The 11,783-nt window shown below is 35.9% G+C and overlaps 1 protein-coding gene across 1 annotated transcript in view; it reads right to left on the reverse strand.

Annotated features, from left to right (window-relative positions):
• LOC126825264 (synembryn-A) overlaps positions 1–8,392 on the reverse strand; it is a 33,062-nt gene extending 24,670 nt beyond the window's left edge. Inside the window, exons 1-3 of the mRNA XM_050554848.1 lie at positions 8,131–8,392; positions 2,137–2,184; positions 534–756 (exon numbers count right to left, since the gene is read on the reverse strand). Of these exons, the coding sequence (XP_050410805.1) occupies positions 534–756; positions 2,137–2,184; positions 8,131–8,214 (355 nt within the window). The 5' untranslated portion in view covers positions 8,215–8,392. The remainder of the gene's footprint in view (positions 1–533; positions 757–2,136; positions 2,185–8,130) is intronic.
• Positions 8,393–11,783: the final 3,391 nt, after the last annotated feature.

Here is an 11,783-nt window from a genome sequence, read left to right on the forward strand (position 1 = left end):
CCTATAAAATTACATGACATTGTAATACCATAGAATGAAAGCGTGCCGACTAATGCCCATCGGTACCGGTTTCAAATTCCCCTAAAATTACCGTATTTTTCGGATCATAAGTCGATACATTTTTCAGCAAAGTCTGAACTTCAGACTTTAGTGCATTTTCTTAAGCATTGATTTAGATGTGAAAAAAGACAATTTTCCAAAATTGCAAATGACAATCAACGGCCATGTTTAACGTTCTACTGTTCTGCTCTGACTGGGCTAATGACGACGCGCATATGCCATACAGTGTACTATGGGCGAGATTTTGCCTGAACAGCGGCACTACGGCCTACTCTTACATCAGTTCCAACTGGCAAGGGATCTTTTACGTGCACGTCAATATGTACACGGGACCTCGGTTTTTCATACCATCCGAACGACTATACATTGTCCCTTGCCAGGCCCTCCATCCTGCACCACTGACATGGAGAAACCACGCCAGAAAATAATGATTTTAAACATTTGCACAAAAAACTAAATTGACATATTCTCACCATCTTGATCTCGGTACTGTATCGTACTCGTACACATTTCTTCCTCTTCCGTAAATTTCTTCAAACCTGCTAACGTCATCATCAATCTAATACTCTCATCTGACGTCAACGTCTCCATTCTCTCTTTCTCTCGACTGAAGATTCGAAGTGTTTGTAGACAGAGGATTATGCATCTGGATGCAAGATTTCCTCGCAGTCTCTCCAAAATAGCTTCAATACATTTCTGTGAATTGAAAGCACACAACAATAATGAAAATGAAATGAAATGAAATGGGGTTTAACGTCCTACTGTTCTGCTCCTACATGTATGCTGGGCTAATGAAGACGGGCATACACCATACAGTGTGCTATGAGGGAAATTTTGCCTGGGCAGCGGCACTATCGCCTACTCCTACTCCTATATCGAATTCCAACTGCCAAGGGATCTTTTATGTGCATTCCAATGTATACACAGGACCTTGGTTTTTCATCTCATCCGAAGGACTAGACAGCTGTCCTTGTCAGACCCTCCATCCTGCATCCCTGACAAGGGGGAACCATGCCGGAAAATCTGGATGAACTTTCTCAGCCAATGCAGGGATCGAACACCCGACCTCCAGGGTAGCGAGCCAGCGTCTTACCCACTTAGCCATGTGATCCCCACAACAATAATGTTATTCAAAATAAAACATATGCTAGAACGTGTTACTTAATATCAACCCGATTAAAAGACAGATATACATGTATATTTCATTTTGTTTTTTTATACTTTCGATGGCCTAACCTATATGAAGATCTGACAAGTTATAGTGGGAGTTCCAGATCCTAGTGTAGTAAAGACAAGTAAAACGAAATTTTGAACTATAAAAACGAAACAAAATAGGATCTGTGTTTTAACCAGATGGACTTAATATATAGTTAAATCTACAATTTAGATTCATTACATATCTAATCTTTCATTGATTTCATTACAGAAGAGCAAAAATAAATTTTCTGCCAGACATAAAATAGCAAACGGGTCATATTAACCTTTGAAACATTTCGTAAGACATTAACTCACTGTATACAATGTATGTTATTCAAGGTGCTATCATGGTGATCTAGTAATAACGGTAATGTAAGACGGTAGGAACGATTTGCATTGGTACCTAACAGAAATATAAATTTCATTTCAGTGCCATGGAGAGGGAGAGAGAGAGAGAGAGAGATATGGGGTTTAACATCCACTTGACTCAAACTACTTCATTTCAGGACTAACATATGGTTCAATTTTATTTCAATAATTCGCTTGAGCATTGGGATCTTTAGCAGTGGGAGGAAACCGCAGAACCCAGAAAAAACCCATGAGGTTGGACAGGCGACCCTACTCCTTGTCACATACAACTGAGGAATTAAAACCACACCAGTTGACTCAATAACAGACCTTATGATATAACACGCACACGCTGAACATTCGGCCATCCAACCCCCCTCAGCCCCATGGACAATAGAGAGTTGAGCTGAACATTTAAGGTGGCACAAATTTCTATATATATGTTGTGTTAGCTTTCTTGAATACTAGCCCAGATTATAAATATAGTCTGGGTAACATAGGCTATAATAACAAAAACTACCATTAACGTACCTTTTTAACTTCGGTGGTTAGATCCAGAAATGTAAATACTTGTGCATTCTGAAGAAAAAAAACAACATATGCATGCATTAGACAATTTTAATGAAAAAAAACAATAACTTTGATATAAAATTCATATCCATTCTACATGTAGTTTCATTTTAAATTTGCCACAAATGAGTATACATGTATTTAGTTCAAAATCGCATCTCACTTATCATCTGCATTCACTCCATTATGTTTTAATGGTTGGGATAAAAATTGATGTGAACTGTAAGACACTGAGCACCCACATAGGGTTAAGACTAACCGAAGATATAGTAAATTCAATGTTGTTGTTCTTAGGGTATAACATCCACTTCCACTGAGGGTGTTATCACAGATAAGTTGTCTTATTTTATTATATTCAGTGCATGAGTAGGGATCTTTCAGAGTACCCATAGTAAGTCCACGAGGTTGAGAAGTATCTCTATCTCCAAGCCACATCTGCTTACACACGGGATCAAAATCACGACCAAAAACCAGGGGAGATCGGCTAACTAGATCTCGAAGTGCGACACTCTAGACCACTAGAATCTCCCCCATTCCCCTACTAAAGAAACCCAAAAAAATTAAACATCCAGTTTCACCCTTAAACCACCACGTCAACCAATACAATTTGTGTATTGGGTTAATTAACCATGTGATCGAATATATAATTAATCTGATTGGTTTGATTATCATTTGTCAACCAATTACATTTGACTAATGAACTATCATGTTATACTATGACTAATACCAATGTGCATATATCATATTACATGTACACAGAACCGTTCATTCAAGTCCATACTCGTTCTCAAGGAATCTGAAAATATGGCTTTGCAATTTTCAAGTACAGGACATACACGCCTGGGTATTAACTGTTTAGTCCTGCGCTAACTGTCTACTCTACTCTACTTTGAGAATAGATCTCTACCCTAAATGGCTGCCATATCCAACAATTAGTATATTGTTTTGTAATGCGGCCCTACACCGGTTATACACAGAACGATTTATTATACCTTTTCAATTTTATTAAAGAATATATACTTCTCAAAATTCTTGAACTAAACTAAGTAAAATCGTCGATTTAGGACAACTAGCTTAGTGCTTGTTATTAAGCGAAGCTAATTGTAGACAGACAGCGTAAGTTTAGTATGTACATGTAGGTGTAAAGACGGTATCACAAGGTAAATATGTAGATCACTTAATTACTGAATCAATTCATCCTATTATCAATGATAATTCGGTTGAGTGGTAGATATGCACTCAGTACACTATATCAATTTTGGAAATTTGAATATTATTCACCATGTCTTGAAGTCTGATTAGGCATGTTCCTGGTCGGACAATTTAGGACGTTTGGAAAATAGTGTCAACTCCACACAAACTAGGTCATTTCGGGACTAACACACGGTTCAATTTTATTTCAATAATTGGCTTGCTCGTAGGAGTCTTTAGCAGTGGAAGGAAACAAAAGGACATGGGGAAAACCCACGAGGTTGGACAGGCGACCCTATTCCTTGTCACGTACAACAGGGGAATCGAAACCCCGCCAGTGGACTTAATAACAGACCGTATGATACAGCGCCAGCGCACACGCTAACCATTCAGTCATCCAACCCTCCCACTACTGTAGAACAACCTAACACAAGGGAGGTAATAGACAGTTGCAAAACCCCAAACTGATCAGCAGTAAATATTCGCCTGGCCACTACTATCACTGAGACGGATGACATCGTCGTGAGTTAATTAGCTATCAATAATAACTCTTTTTATTCTGCAAATTAATTTCTAAAACATTTTTCTAAATTATTAAGAAAAATAATAATGGTGTTGGACGTATATCTGGATAACAAAATATTTCCTACAAGGACAATATTGGTGTCAGTCATTATCACATACATGTATGTTATAGAACTGGTTAAACATGTTCCAATTATTATTTTAACATCATTGCTACGATAGATGAGTAATGAAGGGTTCAACAAACGGAAGTGACGAACGCAAAAGGAAAACAAGAGTTATCAATCTATGTAGGTGACTGAAGTGACGAGTGATAACAGATACACGGGCAAATTTCTGCTCACTCATAATTTCTTCGAAGACCAAAAGTTGTTATGTGAGACTATGAGAGGATATCTGACATTTCAAAAAAGTAATTGAATGTCACTAGGTAAGAGAACACGAGAGAAATAGAAATAGGCTGTACATAAAAACATGGTAATGCACAGACTTTTTCTATTTTTTTTCGTTTTCTCTTCTAAGTAGTGACAGTCAATTTCTTATATACAGAGAGAGGGAGAGAAAAATCGGGTTTAACGTCCACTCGACACAAACTAGGTCATTTCGGGACTAACATATAGTTCAACTTTATTTCCATAATTCGCTTGCGCGTAGGGGTCTTTAGCAGTGAAAGGAAACCAGAGGACCCGGAGAAAACCCACAAGGTTGGACAGGCGACCCTACCCCTTGTCACGTACAAACGGGGAATCGAAACCCCGCCAGTTGACTTAATGATAGACTCATTCGGCCATCCAACCCCCCCTTCTTATATACATGTAGCCTATATAAAATAGTAAAATGAGTAAAAGGCACCAATTCTGCCAGGACCAGTTTGTGTTACTACGTCTGATGTAAACAACGCACGAGCTATCGAAGCCGTATGATTTGACTTCAAACTTCGACCAATACTGCCATGACCTTAAAGGTCAATCATCTTGTACAGAGTTAAAAGAAGGCTTTCACATTACCACTGGGAAACAGAGTTGCATCACATTGTCCCTTCAACCCAATCACCATGTTCATACATGTAGATTACGTGTGTTATAAAGAGAGAGACAAATGGGGTTTAATGTCCACTCGAACCAAACTAGGTCATTTCAAGACTAATATATGTTTGAATTCTATTTCAATAATTCACCTGCGCATAGGCGTCTTTAGCAGTGGGAGGAAACCCGGAAGACCAGGAGATAACCCACGAAGTTGGACAATGGACAGGCACCCCTCCTTGTCACGTACAAGTACAACCGGCGAATCGAAACCACGTCAGTTGATTTAACAATAGACCTTATGATACAGCGCACACATGCAAACCATTCAGCCATCCAACCTCCCACATGTGTTAATTAACTATTTGTTTCTATAACATTTTGATAAATTGATCAACAAATTAAATTACCACCTTTTTCAAATACTGAATACTGATTGTCCAATTTCCAATTATCATAATTTTTATTCCAATACATATATACATACACCAACTACATGAACATGGATTAGTTTTTGCTCATTATCTGCTGACATTTGTAGCTTGCAGCGAGAACTCATTAAATATTACTGGCTTCCATATTATCTCTTATTATGTTTCATCGTTATTCAATTATCAGATTATCTATATTTCAGGAGGCTGACATTATATTTTAATAGCATTCTTATATTTTATTTATAGACAATATCCAATATGTTAATTAAATAAAACAATGTCCTTGACCTATGACACTTTAACAGTCAACTGGCTTCTTTTTTAAAACAGTTAACGCAGTAAACTACTAAAAACATCAAGTTTAGGATTAATCTAAATTTGGAAAAGCTCAGTGCCGGATTTACCTATCTGGCCAAGGTGGGTAGTATTTTTGACAGTACATGTTATCATAAGTCTTCTTTCAAGCACTGTACATGTAGCCTTAAACATGCGTCATTATCCCCAACTTTGCTCAGTTGTTGTAGTTGTTCCTAGTGTTTAACGTTCGCTTCCACCAAAGGTGATATTGCAGACAAGTTATTTTTTTTTTGTCGTTTTCATTATCTTAGCGCATGCGTCTTTCCTATGGGAGGAAACCGGAGTACCCCGAGTAAACCCATGAGGTTGAGAGGGCGCCCCAATCTCCAAGCCACATACACTCACACCGGGGATGAAAACCACAACCGCAAGCCAGAGGTGACCAACCAGCTAGAGGTTGAAGCGCGACACTCTAGACCACTAGGCCATCCCAAACCCCCTGCTGCTCAATAGTGTTTAAAAAAAAAAACTTTTATCTTCCTTTAGTCATAAGAGTGGGCGATTGGGAGGAGTCTGAGTAAGTGGAATAGCTGCTTGAGGGTAACAAGATGCTGGTATCATTTATTGGTAGCCAAGAAACCTAATGGGCATAGCTTAAATCTGATTGCATCCAAGCTGGTAGATATCTAGTGTTTGTAGCTTAATTTTGTTAAATAATCAATCTGAGTACATATTAGCGTGGATTAAGTTGTTAGATTTTAGCAAAAAATATAAAGATGCAATGTTACTTTAAGAAGTAACAAACTGTCCTTGAATATCGGCAAATCCAGTGTGCAGTAAAATACATAGTCAATTATACCATACTTGGGAAATATTAATTATATGGCTAGAGAGAGAGAGAGAGAGAGAGAGAGAGGGGGGGGGAAGAGAGATGGGTTAATGTCCACCCTACACAAATTATTTCATTTCAGGACTAAGACATGGTTCAATTTTATTTCAATAATTCACTTGCACATAGGTATCTTTAACAGTCAGAGGAAACCGAAGGACCCGTAGAAAACCCACTAGGTTGGACAGGCGACCCTATTCCTTGTCACATACAACCCGGGATGTGTTATAGAACTGGGCAATTGTATATTGAAATTACTGTTTGATATTTGTATAATATCAATTACTGTTTGATATTTGTATAATATCAATTACTGATAGTGTAGTTTTATATCCAGATCATCTGTTTTCTTTATTCAATGCTTTTAGTGAAAAAAAGAGTGAGAGAGAGAAATGGGGTTTAACGTCCACTCGACACAAACTAGGTCATTTCGGGACTAACATATGGTTTAATTTTATTACAATAATTCGCTTGCGCATAGGGGTCTTTAGCAGTGGGAGGAAACTGGAGGACCCAAAGAAAACCCACAAGGTTAAACAGGTGACCCTACTCCTTGATGACTCAATGACAGACTGTATGATACAGCGTGCACATGCTAACCATTCGACTATCCACCCCCCAGTTAAAAAAAAAAACCCATTGTAAGGACAATAATCATAGATAGAGTAACATTGCTTAAATCAAATTAAAAACTGTTCTTACACAAGCATGTGTTACAGCTTAAAACATTGTTATCAACATTTTACATGTACATGTCTGGCTTGGTTTTTTTGGGTTTTTTTTTTTTTAAATAGAATCAATGTTTTAAACTATTACATGTATACTGTACTATTAAAATAACATCAATAATATGTCTATGCTTTATATGATTACACTGTAGTACATTGACTGTACTATTAAAATAATATTAATATGTTTATGTACGTTTTATATTACATGTATTATATCAATATACTATTAAAATATTAGTAATATGTTCATTGTTCATAATGCATCTATTTTAAATTACTGATCATATACATGATATATATTCTATATTTTATAAGTCATAAGGAAAATTATAGGTTTAAACAGTTCTTAAAATGTTATTCTCTATAAGAAAGAATGCATATTGTGGATAGACATGACATGTTTGTTATTATGTCATATTTATACAAATAACCCATCCATCTTAATTAATAATACGAATGGCCTTGATATTTACTGAATGCCATCATATTCGATCTGTAATCAGATAATGAAAATGAAAGCATGAGTATTATTGTTTTACATTGCATGGTTACGGCGACATATTGACGACCTTCTATATGACGTAAATTGCAATACTCCAATAGTCGTTGTCAAGATATCCGACTTGTCACATTGACACCGCCAAATACAGGTGCTACAAATAACAGCAGAATAGCAATAGCTGCTTTTTACGCAGTTTTATATAACCACTGGTCCATTAGAAAATGCAATTAGGTGGAACAGAAACCTAGGAATCTCCGATGAAATGTGGTTCTCGAAAAAAAATAACGGTAAATAAGAACAGATCTGCACGTTATTAGCGTCATAGATGGACCGTTTCTATCATGCGCAACTGAAAACTCACCTCGGAAATTATTTTTTCCAAGAATATGCACAAATCTTCTTCGTTTGTTTCTTGTAACAATCTTGCATCGCCTTCCTTCATCATATTTGCGCCTTTAAAAATCTAAAGCACCCTACTTTATGCCATGAAAATATCGTTATGTTGTTAAAGCGAAGCATCCATTTCTATTCGATCAAGATAACTATTGTGTTTCGCCAATATTATTGGTCCATAATCATCATATTCTGCATCTTTTGGCTTGATCTACCAGTCTTTTATTACATGCACTATAACAGTAAAAATACAACTTGTCAATCGAGAAAAAAATAAATCAATAACGTTGGTAGTACATTGCTACAAACGAAATATCTATCCGACTGACATTTTGATACATGGAAGGGGAGACAATTCTTTCAAGTATAACTATTTTAGGCTGTCTCACTAGATCTCATGTTTTCTGGAATTTTATTTATTTATTTCCATTAATCTGTGGTAGATTTGTTGCCGTAAAAAAAAAACCAACATGTGAGGACAAAAAATACTTATTTTTTTATATTAATTCCACCCATCTATTTAGATATATTATTATATATATAGCCCAATAAAATACGGTGAATATGCATCTCAAACACACCTTGTAATACAAGTTATCGCCCAATCAAACACGGTGAATCTACATATAAACCACACCTTGAAATACACTGTGTTTATGGTTATCGCCCAATATAACACGATGAATACACATATAAACCACACCGTAATACACAGTGTTTAAAGTTATGGCCCAAAAAAACACGGTGAATTTACATAGAAACCACACATTGGAATACATCGACTGCACCGAATCATTAGTGGATTTTTTCCTGCAGTTACCGGTTATATAATAATTGCGGCCGGTTAAGAAAAATGTAATGAATAGAGTTTCCAGATCGGAAATCCAGAGACTTTTCGAGATATATAGTTTGTGGATAATTAGAGAGGGATACAGAATGTATTCCTGGGGAAATAAAAGAAAAGAAATCGATTTAAATATAATTTTGACCGCCATCTTGGATTTCCGCCATCTTGGAATTTCGGAATTGATTTTTCTGATCAGAAATTCAGATACCCCAAAAACCATAGAAATGACATATTACAAGGTGCCCTAAATGTTTCCCGAAGAAATCTTGAGAAAAACTCGATTTTTAGGTAATTTTAGCCGCCATCTTGGATTTCCGCCATTTTGGAATATCAAAATTGATTTTCGAGGTCAGAAATGGAATCGGCGACCCCAAAAACCATAGAAATGACTTATTACAAAATGCCTTAAATGTATTCCTGAAGATATATTGAGAAAAACTCGATTTTTGGGTAATTTAAACAGCCATTTTGGATTTCCGCCATCTTGGAAAATTAAAATTGATTTTCAAGGTCAGAAACACAATCGGCCACCCTGAAAACCATAGAAATGACATATTACAAAGGGTATTAGAAGCATTTATGACGCATTTGACTAAAAAAAGGCGATTTTCTGCCCATTTTGGCCGCCATTTTGAAAAAAAACGGCCCGCACCAACCTAAAAATACATTTTTGGTCAAATATTCGTCCAAAATCGTTTTTCTCGGACCAAGCCCCATTAGAAAATATCGGGCATTTAAAGTCGACCCGGATTCCCCCAACCCTAGTTTAACCATGGACCTTATCATGGTTTAACAGTTATACATGTAACTGTATTAACGTCCAGTAAACCCCAGTAAATGTGTCACTTATAGCGAAAATACATATAATCTCTGCTTTATAATACACGAGATTTATATGAATTAAAACGAGGTTTAACGCAAAGTCGGGCTAATAACGACGGGCATTCGCCATGTCGCCTGAAATGAGGTAAATTTTGACCGGGAAGCTGCGATACAGCCTACTCTTAATTGTTGTATTTTTTATAAAATTATTATGGAAATATCTACATGTACAAATCAATGTTACATTTTCATGTTTTATTAGTATAATAGTGAAGTATCATATATATATTATATTTCAAATCTGAAAAGTAATATTACTTTGGAATGTTTCGATAACAGATAATATAAAGTGAATATAAGCTGAAAATAAAGTTAATCAACTAAACATCTATCTATTTAAGACAGAATGAAAATTATCGCAATGTTCACAATAGCATACTAGACATATAAATTTGAGATAATACATCTCTGATTATAGGCGTACGGAAAAATTTTTGACTGGGGGGGGGGGGGGCGTTGGTGGTTGGTGTCCAAAAAATGTAGTTAGGTTCTTAGTATGTTACATAATAATAATAAATTCACTGTTAAATTGGACACATTCAAGAACGCAATATTTTTTTATACAACTTTTACAAAGTACAATATTGTTTGTTTTTTTTTTTTTTGGGGGGGGGGGGTGTCTAATATAAAATGATGTTTTTGTGAAAGCATAAATGGCTTTTTTAAGATTTAAATTAAGCCATTGGTATGATTTACCAACTGCAAATCATACTCAAAACCTAAAATGTGGCAAGCAGGTTAGGCTATAATTATTTTAGAATAACTCAAAGAAAGAGATTTGTTGTTAGTAATTATAGTCGAGTGACGCGCTTAAATGTAGTTGTCTCCCCTTAACTGTCTTTTTCGTGAAGGGCTGTTTAAATAATTGCGCCTCGTGTATTAATTATGTATGCTTTATTGTCTACAATTATTAATGCCTTCGCAATAATATTGGCCATTTTCTATTTTGACTTTTTAGCAAGCAACTATCCCATTCATTTGAAAGCCATGCGCATCAATATTTTGTTGCTGAAAATTACTGTTTCAATATCTGTTTCAGTCTGCGATTCGTCAAAATAGTCTATTCCAACCAATCACACACCCGTTTTATTTTGCACGACAGCAGTGGATTGAAATACACACGGCATAATATACTCATTTCAAAGCAACATTGAAATAATAGTAATTCTGGTGAAAATATAATACTAATATTAGTTTATTTGTGAAAACATTGAGAGGGATGACGTCGCTTAATTAGCTACTCAATATTAACTTTTCTGCAAATTAAATTTTATAATTATTTTTTTTATTTTTTTATTTTTAATTTTAAAAAAAAAAGAAATAAAGGTGTTCGATAAAAGCTATTTCCTATTTAGTGTATTTGGGTATATAAAATGAGAAAAAGGCATCATTCTGCCCGGACCAGTTGATGTTATGTAAACAATGCACGCGCGCTCGAGCCAATGATTGTCGCCGCGTGATGTGATGTCACGTGTAGATTTATGTATTTGAACTTATATAGGTCAGTCATCTTATACAGACAGAATGTGAAGTTAGAACAAACAAGAACGCAAAAAGTAGAAACTGCCAAAATATACGTTCGCTGCAGATAGGTCCGTTTAGTAAAATAGAATACTAAAAGCAATTAACACGATTTTGACTACCCACAACCAATATTCACCTTTTGGAATTAAAATACCTGAACTATCACGATCAATGTCAGATTGTATCAGTTCATCGGGATATTCCAGCGTGTTTCTGCAGAATGGAGGGAAAGATTATTGACAACGTATAGCCGTTCGGATAGGACGGAAAACTGAGGTCAAACGCTTTAAAGGTGGCCATGGGAATGTTTACTGCGGATCAGTTTGGACAAATACCGAAGGGTCCCGAATTGAAAAATTAGACCGAAG

The sequence above is a fragment of the Patella vulgata genome, chromosome 6 (genome assembly GCF_932274485.2).
Source record: "Patella vulgata chromosome 6, xgPatVulg1.2, whole genome shotgun sequence".
NCBI lineage: Eukaryota > Metazoa > Mollusca > Gastropoda > Patellidae > Patella > Patella vulgata.